The 20,906-nt window shown below is 40.0% G+C and overlaps 2 protein-coding genes across 21 annotated transcripts in view; one reads left to right on the top strand and one right to left on the bottom strand.

Annotated features, from left to right (window-relative positions):
- Positions 1 to 6,745, bottom strand: part of GPATCH2 (G-patch domain containing 2) — a 182,898-nt gene extending 176,153 nt beyond the window's left edge. For 14 of the 18 annotated variants that reach the window (XR_012158237.1, XM_073338876.1, XM_073338879.1 and 11 more), the window contains exon 1: positions 6,509 to 6,744. Coding sequence is in view for 17 of the 18 variants with exons in the window: in XM_073338876.1 (XP_073194977.1) it covers positions 6,509 to 6,564 (56 nt within the window). In the remaining variant the exon portion in view is untranslated. Of the gene's footprint in view, positions 1 to 6,508 lie in introns of all 18 variants that reach the window. The other 4 variants (XM_073338880.1, XM_073338878.1, XM_073338877.1 and 1 more) reach the window with 2 other exon arrangements.
- The window catches only part of SPATA17 (spermatogenesis associated 17), a 146,336-nt gene continuing 131,955 nt past the window's right edge, over positions 6,526 to 20,906 (top strand). Inside the window, exons 1-3 of one of the 3 annotated variants that reach the window (XM_073338910.1) lie at positions 6,526 to 6,774; positions 11,486 to 11,575; positions 13,561 to 13,642. In XM_073338910.1, the coding sequence (XP_073195011.1) occupies positions 13,574 to 13,642 (69 nt within the window). In that variant the 5' untranslated portion in view covers positions 6,526 to 6,774; positions 11,486 to 11,575; positions 13,561 to 13,573. Of the gene's footprint in view, positions 6,775 to 6,851; positions 7,035 to 11,485; positions 11,576 to 11,974; positions 12,057 to 13,560; positions 13,643 to 20,906 lie in introns of those variants that run through there. The other 2 variants (XM_073338909.1, XM_073338912.1) reach the window with 2 other exon arrangements.

The following is a 20,906-nucleotide window of genomic DNA, read 5'->3' as shown; positions in this document are numbered from 1 at the left end:
CTCAAGGCATCCCTGATCCTTATGGCCCCATGCTGCGCCCCTCTAATAGTCCTGGTCTCTGGCTGTTCAAATTCAGCCTCCATGCACTGAGCCTCAGCAATCCAGCCCTGAATGAAGCTTTCAACCTTCCCTTCACAAATATTATGAAGCGTACAGCACGTGGCTACAAGCATAGGAATATTGTCATCGGCAGGTCCTGCCTCCCATATAGGCAGCGCCAGCGGGCCTTTAAACGGCCAAAAGCACACTCAACAGTCATTCTGCACTTGCTCAGCTTGTTGTTGAACCGATCCTTGCTGCTGTCAAGGTTCCCCGTGTATGGATTCATAAGCCATGGTATTAAGGGGTAGGCAGGGTCTCTCAGGATCACAGTGGGCATTTTGACTTCCCGCACAGTGATTTTCCTGGTCCAGGAAGAAAGTCCCTACTTGCAGCTTCCTGAACAGGCCAGTGTTCCGAAAAACGCATGCAACATGCACCTTTCCGGACCAGTCTGCGTTAACGTCCGTGAAATGCCCACGGTGATCCACAAGTGCCTGGAGAGCCATAGAGAAATACCTCTTCCAATTAATGTACTCAGTGGCTAGGTGGTTTGGTGCCAGAATTGGAATATGTGTGCCATCTATCGCCCCTCTGCAGTTAGGGAAGCTCATTTGTGCAAAGCCATCCACAATGTGACTCACAAGTCCAACGGTCGATTTTCCCATTCCAAACTGCTTAGCGACCGATCGGTAGCCAGCTTCCGCAATGCAATCGCCACGCATTTCTCCAAAGGCATGGCAACTCTCATTCTCGTGTCATTGCGCTGCAGGGCTGGGGCAAGCTCCTCACACAGTCCCATGATTGTGACTTTCCTCATCCGAAAGTTTTGCAGCCACTGCTCGTCATCCCAGACGTGAATGACGATGTGATCCCACCACTCAGTGCTTGTTTCTCGAGCCCAAAAGTGGCGTTCCACAGTGGTCAACATCTCCGTGAATGCTATAAGCAATCTCGTGTCATAGCTAGTACGCGTGACAAAATGAATGTGGAACTTCTCTTGCCTTTGTAGTTTAAGGAATAACTCCACTACCACTCATGACGTATTGGTCAGAGCGAGCAGCACACTGGCCAACAGTGCGGGATCCGTTCCTGCAGACCGAAGAGGCAGAGCACGCAGTACACAAACTATTTAAAGATGGCACTAAATGCTGATGGAAGCATGGGGATTGCTGGGATGCGAAGCAATGCATCACGGGGCATTGGGACAGGACCCAGGATGCCTCGCGACCCCCTCCGTCTTCCCACAACTCTTAGCGGCAGAAGAGGAAGAGATGCTCTGTGAGATAGCTGCCCAGAGTGCACCACTCTGAATACTGCTGCAAGTGCCACAAGTGTGAACATGTTATTGCGCAGGCTGCTGACAGTGTGAACACACAACAGCGGTTTCCCTTCAGTGCTCTCTGAGCGGCGCTGTAACTCGTGGTCTGTAACTCTGCCAGTGTAGACATACCCTTAGTATCTCACTGTGTTCACCACACCTCTGAGGATTTGGCCTTCCCTTACTTATCGCTTGTCTACATGGGGAAACTGACTGGTAGAACCAATAGCAGTAAAATCATACCACTATAGCTATGCTGGTATAATTCCCCATGTGGACACACTAGTGGATTCCAAAATAGTGTGTCCATGTGGGGAGGTATAACAGCATAGCTATAGAAGTATAATTATATCTCTACCGTTTTGCTGGTCAATCTCCCTGTGTAGACAAGCCCTCACAGTCCTAGTGAATGTTAATTAGACTTCTAATATCATTGCCTGATGTGTCAAATAGGAAGCCCTATTACATACTTTAAGTTATCATATTTCTCAATACCTATTGATATAAGTATGATGTGTCATGGACTGTGCCCACTCAGAGCAGAAAACTCATCTGAAGTGAACATGCTTAGGAAATCAGTGAGAAAAAAATAAAAAAGCATCAGGCAATAAGGTTCTCAATTCCCATTGTAAGTCAAGTTTTATGAGCCTCATCTGCACCTGCAATTAACTGACAAATACTCTTTTCCCCACATATAAATCTTTTAATTGATCCTAATGCACCTCTCACTTAACAGAAGAAAACCCACCCAGCCTCAGTGGCCTCGTCTACACAACAATTACAACATGGCTATAACCTACCTGTCTTACAATACCAAATATGTTTGGTTTGGCATGTGTAGAAGACCAGATCAACTCATACTACAGACATTTCAGCATGTTCACTTAGTATGGTTATATGATTACTTGGTCTTGTCAAATCAAAGTCTATGCTGCACATTTAGAATACAAACCAAGTTATAACTGAATTTCCCAGCATGGTTTTTACTGTAGGGTACACAAAGCTCACTTCAAGATTTTGCCACTCTTGAAAACCCAAGAAAGTACATTTGATTTATTTTAACAGTTCTCTCATCTCTCTTTTGTATGAATTAAAGAATGGGAGTAGAAACTAGAAAGTTCAGACTAACTGCTTCTATTTATTTATAGTGAGAAACCACTTTTAACATTCTGCAGTGTTTTTCCAGCAAGTTAATACTTATCAGCATATCCCTTTCTGGCTTTTTATTTTGTGCACACTTGACAGTCAATCTTATACTTTGCAGGTGGGAATGAATTATTTTTACTGAAGTATTATCCAAAGGCTAGCCCAAAAGAGACATTTAGAAATGTGTGTTTCTGGGACAGTTTGAAAAGTTAACTCCTTTATTTTCAGGGACACCACAGAATCTATGAAAAAGATTGTCAACAGCAAATACAGAGTGCATTCAGTCACAAAAGTTAAAGTTCAGGACTGTTAATAATATGGATATACAGTATAACACAACCTGGACCTTCCCCAAAATATTTTTAATATATAACCCATAGTTCAGGGTGCCTAACATCAGACTGTAAAAACACAGTTACAGCAACTGACCACAGCCAGTGACAAAAAACGTATCTTCTCTCACAGGTCATATGGCTGCACTAACAGTGTAGTTTGCCTCCAGTGACCTACACGTTTATCTAAAACAATTTTAATGGAGTTTACTAAATGTTGACCCCTTTCTTCTATGCACTATCAGAAACAAACCATACTCTTTCCAAGATAAACAAAAGCAGCTACAATATATGTACATCACTTCAACATCAAAATACTTTAGTGTCCGATACTATTAAAACTACCATTACACTTTTTAAAAAAAAAAAAATATCAAGGCCTTTTACATGAAATATCATGTTTGACACAACTTCTTAAAGAAAATGAGAACTACCTTGGCTCTTTGTTAGATATGAATGTAAATGGAATGAAATAAAGTGCAGCAACAAAACCTTGCTATAAAGACCTCATTAACTGTCCAGGTGAGAACTAATTGAATCATTAGACAATGTTTATATGCTGGAATGACAAAATCATTATCAGAATAATCAAAGAGCCAAAAAGTGTCCAAAACACAAGCTTTCCCTAAATGGTGGGTGTGTACTGATAAGATATCTGAGAAACACTCAACTAAGATATAGACTTCTGCCATCCAGAGTAAGCAAAACACACAGCTGAAACTGACTAAAGAGGTATGAAAGAATTATCTTCTTGAATTCTCCTTATAACTATCTTTTTTAGAACTTTAATGTTTCAAGAAGCTTAAAGGTATGGCTTCTGCAAAAGCTCAAGTACTATACCATGAGAAATTAATTTTCTTTGGTTCCTTAATATTACAAATTTTACTAAAATAGATTTCCATCAAAGCACAGCTTCCTGGATAACCTGTGTAGAGAGGAATGAGGGGTGAATGGTTTGAGCAGTAGTCTAAGGTATATTTAGCAGACCTTCAGAGCTGGCAAACTATAATTCAAAAAGATAACTAGATCTTGAATTCTTCTCTCAAAACCAAACTGTTCTGGGCAATATCTTCAGGCCAATATAGCCAGCTTCCATAAAACCCTGCACTTACAATCAAGTTTAGCACTATGGATTGATCATTCTGTAGTTGTTAGTAACCATTATAACCTGCCTCTTTAAAAAAAAAAGGGGGGGGACTATAGTATGTTATCACCCATAAAAGTAAAATAGAGGACATACAATCATTTAGTAATCAGTGTGAAATATGTTACTGTGCTGTCTCAGAGTGCCAACTCTTTCAGGATATACATTATTTCATGACTCCTGTGAATAGCAAATATAATTTTCACAGAATTTTGGGGAAACTATTTGCAACAGTAAGATAACAAAACTTTTAATTGGAGGTATGTCACTTGGTTTTGCCTTTGAAACATATCTCTTTGGCTCAAAAGATTAAGTATAATATCTTATTTTTGTCCAATTAAAAAAAAAGAAAGTGACTTTGGTACACTTTTCCTCCAAGACCACAGTATGTATGTATATGTGTGTGTGTGTATGTATACATGTACACACACACACATCCAGAATAAATATTTGTGTAACCTGGACACCACTACAGATGGAAGCTCTACCATTGTTTCTTTTCCTAGCTTGGAACCTTCCTTGAAATTCTTCCTCTAACCTTTAACTCAATTCTAAACCAACACTAAACTTTTCCAACAATTCCTTTATTAATTTAGAACAAAAACTGTTGAGCAGTTTTAGTGGTATAGTAGCATAAAGTAACTGTTAAAACTCTCTAGAATTTTAATAATAATGCTGTTTGCATGAAAGAGACCAGAAAGGAGCCACAAGACATTCAGACCACATCCTACAATCTTGGTCTACACTAACAGATCTGATCAGAACAGTGGGACTGTAACATCCTTGTGTTCATTTCCAGTCTTTGTAATGAACCTAATGCATATTAAAGGTTTTCTTTGGTTGTTTTGAAACTAACTTATTTTCTGAATGATACAAAAAAGTGAAAAACGTGTAAGGAAAGAAAGCTTTGCATTGGGTGCATAAAGTTTAACACCACAAGAATCTTAACACTTTTTAATCAATGTTTGGTGTAGTGGTCATGTAAAGTTTCCCACACCTCAAGCTTCTTCTTAACTCATTGCAATGAAAGGTTTATATGATGGTTGCACAATGTTTTCAGCCAGGATGCTTCCAACATTTAATGCAGAAAAAGATGGGCTAGCAGTACATGAAGTTTTCATAACAACCCAGTATAAAATTCTATAATGCTCCAGTTGTGGTTGGGTCTTCAATCACTTTCTCATAATATTGATGATATCAGCAGCCTGCATTCTCAATTTGGACTGTGGACATTATTCATTTTAGAGAGATGTTTTTTATTGGACCAACTTCTGTTGGTGAAAGTGACACGCTTTCAAGCTCTTTGCTCAAAAGCTTGTCATTTTCACCAACAGAAGTTGGTCCAATAAAAAAAAAAAAATTATCTCACTCATCTCACCTCTCTAATTTCCTGAGACCAGCATAGTTACAACACTGCAAACAACTATGCATTTTGTCTGTCAATTGGTTGTTTGCCCCATCTTCTTTCTAACCCTCTCTGGTCCTTCCACTGCCAGTGGAACATTTCAACACTCTGTGGCCCTCTTGCCTTCCCTCCCTTCCCCTTCTTTTCTACTTCCTTTGTCAAATTCCCCCTACTCTACTCCTATAATAAAAATAAATTATTTGGCACTACCCGGCGGGAAAACGACTGCTATCCTTTTCTTTTCTATTGTTTGCAAAGCCCACCTGTTGAGTCTTGTTTCAGATAAAACTTAAGGTGTTCAGAGTGGAGACCATGTCTAAATGTATACTTGCAAAGCAAATACCACAAAGGGACCAGGCCCTTCAGGTTCTAATACAATATAAACAACACATTTAAGGTGATAGGTTTTTATCTCCTGGTCTGGGCGCAGCAAATCCTTTTGCACACAGCCCACTGTTCACCCATAAAATAGCAGGTGATTGAGAGGTGAAAGATCTCATGTGACAAATTTGCCAATAGTTCATGCCTGCAATCCTCTTTATAAGGATATCAACAGTTTGGTGGTAACCAGTAGCCACACTGTCCGATGGGCAAAAGGGGAGGGAGAGGGTTCAGAAAGGAGAAGCGAGACTTTTGGTAAAGGAGAGGAGGAAAGAGTCTCCACGGCAAAGCAAGGGTGTAGTTTGGGGACGAGCAGCGGGGGGTTGCTCCCCAACGACAACCCCCTATGCATGCCCCGTTGTCCTGCCTAGAGCTTTTCCCCTCCCCCAAATACAGAAGTCAAACTACGCCTTAGCGGCAACGATTTAAATAAAATACCTGGCGCCAGATGCTTTGGAGACGTGTGGGTATGAGCCCCAAGGAGGAGCCACTCGTGGCAGAGTGGGATAGCGGCGTCTAGAGGGAGCAACTCCAGAGACGGGGAATCCGCCCCTCGGCCCAACCCCACAATCTCCCCCCAGCTCTCACACGTACCCCTGCCCCAGCAAGCTGTCTCTCAGCGCACTGTGCCCCCCCACCCCCCCGGGAAAGCTTCTGCCTCCAAACCGCGGAGCCGCCGCCGCCACCCCGCTCCGGCCAGCCCCCCCCACCACCTTCGCCCCCGTCCAGCCCGGCCTCACCAGCTCTTTCTCGCCGCCTGAGCTCGGGTCGGGTTGGGCTCAGCGACCCGGAACATGAACCCGGCGCCTCCCCCGGCCGCTCCCCGGGGAAGCTGATGCCGCTTCGCAGAGACTCGGGGAGGCGGCCGAAGCCGGGCGAGCGAGAAGGGGTGTCGGGATCGCTCCTTGCCCGCGCCTCACTCCCCCATGATGGGAGCCCGGAAGCGGCTACAGCACCGGCAGGAAGTAGGACCCAACCATCCCGCTGCCGGGGTGGAGCTCGGATGGTACGGCCCATAGCTGAGGGGTCTCGCTCACCACTCTCGCCCCACCCCCCCGCAGCACTACAGCGTGTCCTACCTATCCGCCCCCTCCCCCGGGCCGTCGGGGCCTGTATGGAGGAATTACCCCCCCCTCGGCCAGGTGGTACGGTCTGGTTGCCATGGTGACGGCCTGTACACCATCAGGGCAGGGGGAACATGGCCACTTTGGCCAGGCTGCAATGGAGGCTGCCAGGCCAGAGGGAGGAATATTTCCATAGGAACAGGTAACGGGCCCCGCTGCCCCCGCCCCCATGGGCCTGCATTGGCCTTCTGGGGAGGAGCACTGGTAAGGGTCAGGCCAGCGCACTGGGATGGGACACTGGTTCTCCAAATGATGGTGGCACCTTGCGAGGTCACCCCCATGGAAAGTCCTCAGGTCACCACATCGCACCAGTGCAGTGTTGCATTGTCATTGGGACGTTGCCATGTCCAGTTAGCACTCTCAGATCACTGTCAGTGCTTAATATTTATATTCCCCAGGCCCCCTTAAGCCCCAATTAGAATCAGGACCCCCTGGTGCTAGGCACAGAATACAAGGTGATCTGTGTCCCAAAGAGCGTATAGTTATCATGCCATGTGGAAATGTTGCCATGTCGTATCAAGTATATTACCGCACTGCACCAAAGCAACATCATATCAAAATGTCGCTAGATTGAATAAAAATCCCATTGCGGTACAGCAAAATACCATTCTTCTGGGGGAACACTTTTTTGTGACTAAATGATTCATAACCTCAGAAAGTGATTCTCAGGGCCATCCTAGAAAACCAAGGCAATAGTAATTCTGCTTATTAAGGAGAGTGTTGTTATACCACAAAAATGGAGTCCCAAATCCTTCACTAAAATAATGTATGTAACTAACAGTTCTAAATTAGCATCCACTTTTGGAGTTTCCTGAGCATTTTATACAACACACTATTTAAATGGGAAGATCCTTAGAGATGAGAATAATGTTTCATCCAGAACTAAACAAAATAATTGGTGCTTAAATAGTTATCTATTTTATCAAGGGATTTCGTAGATTTTTAAGGCTCAAAGGGGCCGCTATGACAATCTATTCTGACTTCCAGTATAACAGGGGCTATAAAACCTCACCCAGTGATTTCAGCCTCAAGCCCGTAACTTCTATTTGAGCTATCGCTATTTTTTAGAAAGAGATTCAGTCTTGTGATGGAGAATCCATTATGTTTCTAGATAAATTGGTGCAATGGTTAATAAACGTCACTGTTTAAAAATGTGCTTTATTTCTAGTCTGAATTTGTCTAGCTCCAGCTTCCAGCCATTGGATCCTATTATGTCTTTTTCTGCTAAATTAAAAAGCTGTCTACTATCTGTACTTTCTTCCCTGTGTAGGTGCTTGTACACTGTGATCTAATTACCGCTAAATGTTTCCTTGGATAAACTAAATAGAGTGAGCTGCTTAAATCTCTCAATATAAGGCCTATTTTCCAAATTGCAAATAATTCTTGTAAATCTTTTCTGAAACTTTCCAATTTGTCAGTTTTTTTTCTTTTTTTTGAAGTGTGGATACCAGAACTCGACACAGTATTTCACTCATAGTCTCCCTAATGCCATATACAGAGATAACACCACCTCCCTACTCCTGATAAAGAGAGATATGGAAAGTGTGCTAAAGGACAGTGTGTCAGTGGCAAAGCGTGGAATAGAGTCCAGAAGGCCTGACTTGCAGTTCAAGCTGTAACCTCTGGACATACTGCTTGTAAACCTAAGTAGACAATTTACGTGCTTCTTACAGCTATAGCCAATTAAAAATGCAAAAAGTCACCCAGATTTGTGTTTTTGACACATATATTTAAAATATAAAAGGGACACAGAATTAATTATGTCCATCTCTTTGAGATTTTTAATAGGTGACAATATCAGACTTTGCAGTGTTTGCTAAATATATTGATATGCTAATTACCTTGATCAGCTGCTTCAAGACCTTTGTGTGACACTCCTATTTTCTCTCTGAATTTCACAGTTGAATCACTTTGCAGTTTCAGATTATGAGTCAGTAATAATTATATTGACTAGAGCCATAATATTGTGTGTTGAAATCAGTTTTGTGTGAAGTTATTCTGAATGTAGTCTGTTTTCAAAATACGTTGTATTTGAATATGCAAAATACTATAGGTAATCAAAGTGCATTAAATAACATTTATTTTGTGTCTGCCTTGGTTTCATGTTATTGAAAGTTACTTGGAAGCATAAGTCACAGTAAATGTTTGTGAATGGAGTAAAGATAACCCTTGACATTCAAACTGAATGTGCAGTTTAAAAGGTGAAAACCAAACCCTAGCTCCAATTGTTATCTTTCGAATGTTGGCAAGGGCTCTTCACTACCAAAAGATAAACATTACAAGAGAAAATAGAACAAAAGATACAGTAACTTTCAAACAACATACAGAGCCATCAAACCAGATCTAGTACAGTGATGACAAGAAAGAGTGTAAGAGTAATATCTGTCTGATATGGAGAAGTAAACAAGAAATTACCAACTAGTACAATAAATTACATACCAACAGAATAGATCACATTCAAAAAGCAAACTTTAAATAATGAGATTCTTCTAACCCAACTAAGTGTACTGAGGGCAGCTTGGAGAAGCAATAAGAAAATAATTTTAAAAGGTGATAGTAAATAATAAAAATGTGATTGTAATGCTTCAATAAAGATTAAAGTATAATTTCAAATAGTTTAGTTCAGCAATTTAATAATTGTTAATTGATACTTTATTATGAAAAGATATAATTAAACAGAAACTAGAAATGATTCTGAAGCTGGTTTCTGCCCCATAGGATTGAAACTGCTCTTAACAATGTTACTAAGGGTGTTTTGCTGGCCACGTAGCAAGTCTTCTTCCCCATTCTTATTGTTCTTGATCTGTCTTTTGCCTTTGTCACAGTTATGGCTCTTCTAATAGACAGTCTCTCCCTTGCGTCTCTCTCTGGCACTATTTGTCTGAATGCTCCTTAAGAATCTCTGTTAGGGTCTTTGCACTTGGCCCTCCTCTCTTCTTTACATCTACCTTATACTCATTTATCATACAGCTTCTACCATTAACAACTCTCAGACCTACCTGTATCCTTCGATTTCTCTGCCTATTCTCATCTCATATCTTCAGCTGCCTCACTAACATCTCTTCCTGGATGACCTGTTCCACCAGAAATTGAAAACTGAATCCTTATCTTTCCTCCCCAAACCTCCCTTGTCCTCCCTTTCTCATTACCATTGGCAATTCCATTAGCTTCTGCATTCCCCGGGCTTGCAACATCATCATACTTGTGTGCTCTTTTCTTCCTTTCCCCCTCCCACTGAACACATTGATGCTATCTCTGAATCCTACCATTTTGCCCTCTACAAAGTCTCCAAAACTCATCCATGACCATGCTTCTCCATTCCTTTTGTGAAAACTCTAGTATTGGTGGTGAACTAATAATATCATCTTCATCTCACTGAACATTTCCCATGAAATAGCTGTTAAGCAATATATGCTGAATATTTGAAAAGGTAGGGCTGTGATGTAGGAAATGACAAAAGATTTGACAAATGAGTTGCTCACTTGGTGTCTAATTCTACCTCTTCTTCCAGAATCACCTATCTTGAAAATGTTTCAGCCAGAACTGGATTTTCAATTGTTATTGTAGATACTTTTAATTAAGATGACAATGAGCTCCCAGCCTTTTTTTCACTGTATGTGGCTTCAGTACAGCTTTGGTAATACATTTAGAGCCTGATGTAACCTTATTGTAGTCAATGGGTCTTTCTATTGATTTTAGTGGGCTATGGATCAGGCCCTTACTTTTACATAATTAATTCATTTAGTACTCATTGTGATAATACTGATCATAGTGAATTTATCTGATATTCATGTCCATGTCATATTTTATGCAGTGCTATAGGATTTCTATTGTAATTCAGCACTAATTAATACACCATTAAAATAAAGTGTTATCCACATTTTTCATTTAAAGCATAAGAAGTCTAGAAGTTCATAACATATTGGCATCAGTGTTCAATATCACATGTATCTGGGAACTGTTTCTCAGGCATTAGAAAAAAATCACATAAAATTAATGTGTCAGCACACAAGTTGCAATTCCTCTAACACTGCAGTATCCTACCTAAAAATTTCTTTTAAATGTTTCCTTTTTAAAAAAAAATATCAGGATCCATCTGGAACCCATCAACTGGGATGTTTTACATTTTTTTACATAAAATTTTTTTAGCCTTCTTTCTTCATCCCTCATGACTTCTGGTCGTCTATGTTACTTTATGTTCCCCTCCCAAGAATGTTAACAAAGATGCATAATCAGAATGCAAAATAACTTCATTTTTTCCTGTGAATTTAGATTTAGATTTTTTTATATTGTTTATAATAAAATCCTTAAAATAGAGCAGAGCCATTGCACTGTTCTCCTTGCAGGATTGGGGCTTTAATTATCTCTAAACTATCTAATCATCATGGGATATTTTGTTTTGCATCATTCCTAAGAATGGTAATATGTTAAAGTGGGGAGGTGGGGGGAGAGGAAAGGTTTTAAAAGAACACAAATTGTCCCATTAAGAAAAAAATGTAGATGAAAAAATCTCTCTGATTCATTGTTTTGATTTTAAAGTAAACTACTGAGAATGGTAATCACAAAAAGATTATTTTGAAAAAATGTTTTCAGAGCTGTAGATGAATACAGAAAAGCAGAGCACAATGCTGCTGTACGAATCCAGAGCTGGTTTCGAGGATGCAGAGTCCGAGCATACATCAGGTACTGTGATTTTTTTTCTATTTTAACCCCTATCTTCAGTCACTCATAACTTTCCAAAACTCTCACATATTATACTTAGCTTGCTCTCTCTCTCTTTCTCTCTCTCTCTGAAAGTGAATGTTTCTGTAAAATGTGAACAAAAATGATTATTCTGATTATTCTGAGTAGCATAGTAATATATATATATTACCATTGCAAAAAATCCTTGTGATTTTTTTTTAAATTATACAGCTAAAATTGCTGAGGTCCAAAAGTTGATGAATGATATGGAAATAGCGTTTTTTTAGAACACTCTTCCAGTATTCTAGGGATAGCTGAGTTTGACTTGAAAAAGGTGGCATGTTGTGCATCAAGAGTGCCTATTGTACAAACTTTTCTTCCTCAGATTTTGTGGATGATGTGAAAAGAATTGCATGACGTGGCCTACTTGATAAAGCACTAGTAGAAGACCAGGGTTCTATTGCTGACTCTGGCATGCTAGGTATTATTATTATTATTTGAGAAATAGCATGTGATCATGTAATTAAAAATGGAGGCCCTAGTTCTCCAAAGTGTTACATACTTGGGAACAATGGGACTACTCACATGTTTAAAGTAGTCATTGTCTGACAATACCAAAAGAAGGACAGGAGACACTTGATATGGTTGTAATCAGGATGCAACTTTATTACTAGATGTCTGGGACTACCCGCCAGATAAAAGTGCAGGTAGCTCCATGATCATGCAGTATCTACCCAGAAGCATCCGCCAGTCCCCCTCTTTTCTATCCAGGTCCCCCAGCCAACCCATTGCTGGGACCTTAGCATCCTGCCCCCCCTCGGTTAAGGTAGGCTATAAGAAAGGGGGGGCAAGAGTCAGTCATAGGAGTGCCATGCCAGTATTGCCTGCCGTATCAGTCATAGGAGTCCCAACGCGCCCTCCCCCTTTCCACTCCTTTCACAAACCACCTCCTTTTTAATTCCTTTGCCAAGCCATTTATCTGGTCACTGTATCCCTTTCTAATGGAATATCTACACTGGACATCTGCCCCACACTTACATAATGAGTTGCAACATCAAAACCTAACTCCCTTCCCGACTCACCATAACAAAGCCCTCCCTGAACCTGCTGCGAGGAAGGTGCAAAAAAACTCCATTCCACCTAGGCCAATCTGGTGGTGAGGAAAAAATTCCTTCCCAACCCCCCCTACAAAGGAGCGACTAGGATGATGCTCACTGCAGGATCTGATCATACCTGGTAGTTTGTCACCTCAAGCTGAGGAAGGGTAGGTGCTGCTTTGCCTGGTGTGGGGAAAAGGGGCTTCTCTTGCCAGACTCACCTCTTTTCCATTCCCCAACCCTTTCAGTCCCTGGGGATGAGTCAGCATCGCCATACTGACCCATTCCCCCTTTTGAAGAAGCTTCTAAGTCCCTCTCCCAACCCCCCATTAGAAACGCACTATTTCCCCTCCCCTGGCAAGCTGGACAATGCTCCCACTTAAGGTGCAGTGCAGTCATATGCATAAATCTTTGCATAATCTGTCTCATAATGTATTAGGAAGCAAAGCAAAGTTGTTATGCTAGCACCTAAGCTGGCTGGGAATTTTTTTTTTTCCCTTGGAGAAATATCAACAAAGCCAAAACTTGTTTCCTTATTATCCAATTTTTTAACAACCCCCAAATTGAAAATTTTAGTAATTTTTCAGTTTTCTACATTTTCCCATTTGACCAAAAAAAGTTCTGAACCATTCAGAAGTATTAACTGTATTCTCCATGAATTTTTTAACCAGTCACACAAACACCCATTCTTAAGTCTATTTTATAATGCTTAATAATGAATAACTTTTATAAGATTAAATTTAAGTAAGTTTGCTGTAACCTACTTTTTGGAATACGTATAGATAACATACAGCATTGCCTAAAATCTTGGAAAAATCTTTCCAATGTAACTTATAAATATATTATTCTTTCAATGTAATCATTTGTAATCAAAATATTTTGTTTTAGGTATTTGAACAAAATGATGATTATTATCCAGAAATGGTGGAGAGGCTATCAAGGAAGAAAACACTTCAGAAAAATGGTGGAGGTAACAAATGGGTTTTACAATTATTTTAGATATTTTATCTCTCAAATGCACAGCTGTTCGTTAACTTGCCCCTGGTTCAAGTACAAAAGTTGAGAGTTTAGGCCTCGATCCTGCATACAGTTATGCATATTCTTAACTTAACTACCATGAGTAGCTCCACTGATTTCAATAGGACTATTCATGGTAGTAAAGTTGAGCACATGCATACCTGTTTGCAGGATTGGAGACTTAGGCTTCAGTCCAGCAATGAGCTCTGCACTTGCAAAAGCCTACCTGTGTTGAGCTAATTGCAGGAAAGAGGCTTTAGGTTGGAAGTACTGTTTTCCTGGCAGTACTCTTAATTCTGAAAAAAACAGAGTATAAGTTCATATCTCTAGACATTGCTATTCTGTGTTTTAGTGGTTTAAATTTCTTACTTAATGAACATTGAAATATTTGAAGTTTTGCCTTGAGGCACACAGCAGATCACAGCCAATCTAATTCCCTTGATGGACTTAAAGATAGAAATGTATCATAGCACACTATCTTAAACCTCTGTTCAGAGGTTTAGAAAATTAAGAAAAAGACAATTTGCTCTTAACATACAATGGTAAGATTTTTAATCAGTAGTTTGCGTTACTAATTTATCAATTTATGTTAACAGTTTCTTTTCCAATACTTTGTAATTTGTTCTTCATTTATTCTTGACTAATTTTATTGAAGCCAAATTGTTGTTTTTCAGTATAGAGATAAAAATACACAGAAAGAAAAAAATGTAGAGTACTAAATAATAATAGTTTAGATACTGTTGACTTGTTCCCCACTGGTTGACCAGCTAGTTAATCAGACTGAGTCATCTTTTTGGGCCATGTTTTTCAAGGAACTTCTTATCTTACTGCAGTTTGTTTGTGCAGAGTGGATAACTACATGCTTAAATTGAGTTCTCCTCTGAAAAGTGACTATGTGTGCTTAGTGAGACTTAAGTGGTATATAGTCACCCCCTGGTGAATGTTCTAAACAAATTCTAAAAAAAAAATGATTGGACGTAGCTCAAAAACATATACTGTAAAATTCTGAAGATAGCAGTTTAATCTTGACATTCAAGATTCAGAATCAAGGAACATCAGTCTCTGTTTCTGGCACCTGACCACAGACTTATTTGGAGGGCTTTTGTGGGACACAGGTGGCACATAGGCCTTATGTTGGCCCTCTGCACTTGGGTCAATGTCACTTTTTGTTCAGATCGACAGATCTACATAGGCAGATGTCTCTGGACATTCACATATTCAAATGCCAATCTTTTGGTAGATCATAATCAGTTTGTGGTTAAAATAGTAATGGCATCATCTGATGTTGAGTCATTTATTTATTTTTTTATATGTGGGAGGTGCGTTGAGAGCGGTGATACAGACTGACAAAGTTTCTGACGTAGAGCTCTCAAATGGGACACAAAGGGAACAACACATCATCATTTTCCTGGGTGGGGACATGGAGGAAGAATTGCAAGACTATTCTTCACCTAGTGGTTCCCTGCACTATTGCCTTGCCTTTTGAGGCTGTTTGACCTCAGCTCTTAGTGGTCTGATTCTCTTTCTATTGTTTCTCTTCAAATAATTGCCCTGACAATTCAGTTTTGTGACAAGATTGAGTCTCTTTCGAATTAACACAAATTCCCTGCAGTCTGTCAGTAACAAACATTAGAAAAAATAAACCAGCTCTCTACCCTTTAAATTAATTATGTAGCATCTGCAAAAGTTCTTAACAAATGAAAAGTGTTTTTAATTGTGGTTACTGTAACACATAATTTTGCGCAGGGCACATAATTTTCTAAGTCTCCCAGTCTATGTACAGAACTGGGCAGAAACAGCAACAATGATGGGAGAGAAAAACTAGAAATGGGGGCAAGCAGGTATCTTGAAGCTGAGGTCAAGAAATTAGAAAATGGTAGGGAGCAGCAAAGGACATCAGTCTGAAGGATGGATTTAAAAGACAATTTTTCCCATGCACAAGATGAAATTGCTTCAAATGGAGATTTTTCAAATTACATGGGCTCTAAGGAATCATAGAATCATAGAATATCAGGGTTGGAAGGGACCCCAGAAGGTCATCTAGTCCAACCCCCTGCTCAAAGCAGGACCAATTCCCAGTTAAATCATCCCAGCCAGGGCTTTGTCAAGCCTGACCTTAAAAACCTCTAAGGAAGGAGATTCTACCACCTCCCTAGGTAACGCATTCCAGTGTTTCACCACCCTCTTAGTGAAAAAGTTTTTCCTAATATCCAATCTAAACCTCCCCCACTGCAACTTGAGACCATTACTCCTCGTTCTGTCATCTGCTACCATTGAGAACAGTCTAGAGCCATCCTCTTTGGAACCCCCTTTCAGGTAGTTGAAAGCAGCTATCAAATCCCCCCTCATTCTTCTCTTCTGCAGGCTAAACAATCCCAGCTCCCTCAGCCTCTCCTCATAACTCATGTGTTCCAGTCCCCTAATCATTTTTGTTGCCCTTCGCTGGACTCTCTCCAATTTATCCACATCCTTCTTGAAGTGTGGGGCCCAAAACTGGACACAGTACTCCAGATGAGGCCTCACCAATGTCGAATAGAGGGGAACGATCACGTCCCTCGATCTGCTCGCTATGCCCCTACTTATACATCCCAAAATGCCATTGGCCTTCCTGGCAACAAGGGCACACAGCTGACTCATATCCAGCTTCTCGTCCACTGTCACCCCTAGGTCCTTTTCCGCAGAACTGCTGCCTAGCCATTCGGTCCCTAGTCTGTAGCTGTGCATTGGGTTCTTCCGTCCTAAGTGCAGGACCCTGCACTTATCCTTATTGAACCTCATCAGATTTCTTTTGGCCCAATCCTCCAATTTGTCTAGGTCTTTCTGTATCCTATCCCTGCCCTCCAGTGTATCTACCACTCCTCCCAGTTTAGTATCATCCGCAGGACTCAAGTTTCCCCTGAAGTTCTGGAAGGTGATAGAGGACAAATAAAGGCAAAACAGCCTGTATATTTAAAACACAGGATAATAGGATTTACCATTCTAGATCAGATCATCCATCCATCTTGTTTCTGGTAGTAGCCAATGCCAGATGATTCAAAGAGAAACAAAAACACCCCATTAGGCTTCTCAGTTGTACAGTGGTAAGTGGAACTTCACCCCCCTCAATATCTTATGTTGTACTTACCCGCAATTTGGCTGAGGAGGACTGGATTTGACAACTTCTGTAGTCTGTCAGTACAACTTCTGAGTTAGCCATGTGAGTTTCTTCAGAATGATGTCAAGTGCATCTTTCTCCCTATTAATCAATAGGCTCCTTAACTCACTGCTCCCACATATTTATGCCCTTGGATTTAGAGAATGAACTTGAGTCTTGTGCCTAAATTTTCTGTGCACTAGCATATTGTGCTACCTTTATTAAACCACTGGGCTGGCTCAACTTGGAATATTTTAAACAATGAAATGGTCTAGCAATTTAGGACAAATTTAAGTGAAAATAGTAGTAAATTTTGTGTTAAACTCTTCTTAATTATTTTAATGACTCTACTGATAATTAAACAGGATGTGGTGGACATGATAATTGTTAAATAAAAAAATAATTGGTCTCTAAAATTTGTCTGCTAATAATGACTAGATTGGTATCAGTTGCCAGCAAACAAGGTAAAGCATATGCACAAAATACCCATGATTACTTGATAATAAATCTTTTAATTATTATATTCAAAATTGTGAAATGAAAGTAGCACTGATGCGGAAAATAGCAAAGGCTCAGGCTCATCAGATCTGCTCTCCATATGTGCATCACTACTAGTATTTTCAGTTTTTAGTATTCCAGTGCACCTCCCTCATAGTGCCCAAATCCAGTAAATAAAGTTAACTGAGCTTATAACTTTATGGAGTCATCCTGCAAATTAGTTATGTATCTTACTATTTTTTAAAGATAGGTATAATAGAAAAATATACGTTTTTCTGACTATTTTTGTCAAGTTAAAGTTCTAATTAACCTTTTGTGTTCATTCTGGTTACCCTTATGATGCAAGCTGGACTGAATGGACAATTTCTTCCACAGTCTGGGGCCTTGTCCTGCAGGAAAGGAATTGGGTTTTGTTTTTTTAAATAGTAGCTCAGATTTTTTTCTATGAAACACAGCCCACAGGGCAAGAAATCCCTGTAAAATAAAAGGAATTCTAAGGCTTCAGGACTATGTACCTAAAGAGAGTATAAATTATGAACATATTTGTTACCAACTTTGAAGAGATCGACATTAAAAACATTTTTAATACTTTGTATACATCACAGTTCAACTCTGTCTCAAGGCCACATTCAGCAACTGTTACTCATGTTGAGTAGTCCCTATCAATGTGACTTCTTGGGTAAATTCTATTGATTAGTGCAGAAGGGTGTCACAAGGCCTTTGTGCCACTTAGGCTACGTGTTAGGCCCTGTTTCAATTCCCATTGAAGTGATGATTCTCCCTGAATGTAGTTGCACGGTAGACCCGTTTATGTGAGGGAAATGAACCAATCAGTAACATATAATTTTCCTAGTGGAGATGAAAAACCTGGAAGTATTTCAGAACAAAGAAGAAAGGAGAATGTTGATAATGATAGATAACTGTGCTGTCATTTACTTACAGAGGAATTAAAAAATAATTTCTAGAAGTGCTATGTTTTGGAAGTAAACTCCCAGGAGTCCCTACATACTATCATCAGGGATATGCATAACGATTTATAAGTGACTGGTCCATTTTTTAATAAAATGGCAGGACAAAGGCCACAATACAGGAAAGTGTCCCCATTCAGGAAAGCACATAGGCACATACGTAAAGTTAAGCAAGTGTTTTGGTGCTTTCGTGAATAGGAATAGACTTAAGCAGATACTTAAATGTTTTCCTGAATTGCAGTTAGAATGAGGAGGGCTACACCATTGCCAAACAAGCTGACATTAAATGCACTTGGTAGAATTCTTTCTGTTTTTTTCCTCTGAAATAGAAAGTCGATTGATTAAAAGGGTCCATACAGACTTTGAGCTGGTAATCAGTGAACAGTTGAACCAGGAAAACAGATTCTTCCCTCCCCCAACCCAGAAGCAATATTGGATCATCTTCCCAGGTGAACCATGATCACCACTACGGCATTTGACCCGTGGTAGCATACACAACTTGCTGAGTCCTGTGTGATGGCTGTGGCTGGCAGGTCTGTGCAAGTGGTGCACCATCAGCCACATCTCCACCACACATGCCACCTTCACACCCCTAGTTAATAGGCTTGCAGAGCCTGTCTTTGTAGCATGCAGGAAAATGTGGCCTCCGCTTGCTTAATCCATCTGTATTCAGCAAACCTGTACTATGAAACTGCACACATGGCATTGTGCTATGGCCTCGGGATTTCACCCATATGGAAAGTAAAGAAATTTTCTGTTGAGCATAAAAGAGAGTGATTCAATAGTTGCACAGTCACACATTCTAGACACATATACAAAGTGTTTGGAGGTGGAAAAGGACAGAGGCAGGATTCTTTGTTAGCATTTGTTTCCTTTTAGAAGTTACTTACTCCAAACACGTCTATGTATCTTTTAAATCAGCTTAGAGCAACCAAGAAAATGCGTATTATTTAACGACCAAATCTAGAATAATTAAAACACAATAGCTACATTAATTGCTATAGCAGCCAAGGGAATGCCAACTATCAAACTGCTCTATCTAGAATGACTCAACTCCATATTCCACCATATAGATTTAATTAATATTGTTCACTATATAAGTACCAAACTGCCTAACATCCAGATACACAAATGCCAGAAAAAATTGTCTCACTTTCTTTACCGTTTGCATTTGGGACCCAGAAGCTTGATGAGATGCTTGCATTTTATTACTAGAGGATCAGGTGTTTTTCCTCTAGGATCAAAAACTGTAATCTAACATTTCCTTTCTTCATTTCAGTTCTTACTTCCTTCATTCTCTTTTTCCATAGTCACCTGTACAATGAAAAAAGTTAGAATACTGTTATATCTAGATGAGCCAACTTTTCTCCCTGTCTTATTTATACCCTCCATACTCCTGATCAGTTGGCTCTTAGATGCTGACAAATTACCACTGCTATGAAACAAGCTTGTTACCCTTTCGGCTGGCTCCTACACTCTGTGGAACTTGAGTTGTTAGGCTCCTAAAGTTGTAAAGTCCAAAACTTTGTATGTGTGAGACTTAACAGTTCTTGCAGCATTATTTGTCACCGGGGGGAAGTGCATGATGGTTTAATCAGCTGGGAGAAGGGCTTGTTACTCTTGTCAGAGGAAGAGGTTTGTAGAAGAGGAGGGAGGTAGAGATATTTGTCCCTAGGTAGAAGGTATGGAGGGTTTTGCCTGATGTGGATACTTGGGGCTTTTTTCATTGTGAGAGGATTTGGAGAGAGTCAGGCAGAACACATGTTTTGAGAAGGGAGAATAGGCCCCCTCCATTTCTCTACACTTCAGGTATAGGATTGTGAAGCAAGGGAAGTTGCCTGGGTAATTCTCCATGTGACTGTGCCTTAGCCCCATGCTCTTGTAAGAGCAGGCTATTATAAGGCCCCTTTTTGTGTGAGTTACCTTCCGTAATAGTGTTCTGGCTCAGAAGTCTAAGTGTCCTCAGCATTCAGAAGTGGAATTCCCTCAGCAGATCAGGAGAGGAGCCAAAAAGGTGTTTTAAACTATTCTTGCTCAGTGGCAAAACAGGAGCCCCAAGGTCATTTCCAAACCCTGGCTACTTCCAACAAAAAATTAATTCATAAACTGGCTGTACCAGCAACACCTTTTGCATTCTTTCCAAATTTGAAAAAGATGAGTGATGAAGCAAAATTGAATCCATTTAATCGAACAGCTTCAGAATATTCCTGGGAATGGAATGCATTATTTCATTCCTAGATTTGTGGCCTATAGCTAACACCATTCATGAAAGATTTATGGAGAGAAAAGTTAAGACAGATGCCATTAGCTGTTCTAATTCATAATTTTGGAGTTGAGCTGCTGTTTGAAATACTTGTCCATAGAAAGCAAAACTTTTTCAAATTTAATACATTAGAATTCCTGCAATTTTCTGCATAAAAATTGCATCTTTGCAGTTGTTTCTATTTATATTTAGTCAAGCAGTATACTATTAAAGTAAGTATTTAAAATGCACTTTAATTAAACTGCAGGACTTATGCCTTACTTAATGTAATGAAGAAAGAGAATTTAAAATGAAGTAGCATCATTGTATTCATTTGTAAATAACATATTGCAGCCAACTGTTTCTTAATTGCCCA

This window comes from Lepidochelys kempii, chromosome 3 (assembly GCF_965140265.1).
Source record: "Lepidochelys kempii isolate rLepKem1 chromosome 3, rLepKem1.hap2, whole genome shotgun sequence".
Classification (NCBI taxonomy): domain Eukaryota; kingdom Metazoa; phylum Chordata; order Testudines; family Cheloniidae; genus Lepidochelys; species Lepidochelys kempii.
The sequence above is the reverse complement of the archived record's forward strand: the minus strand, read 5'-3'. Positions and strand labels throughout refer to the sequence as shown.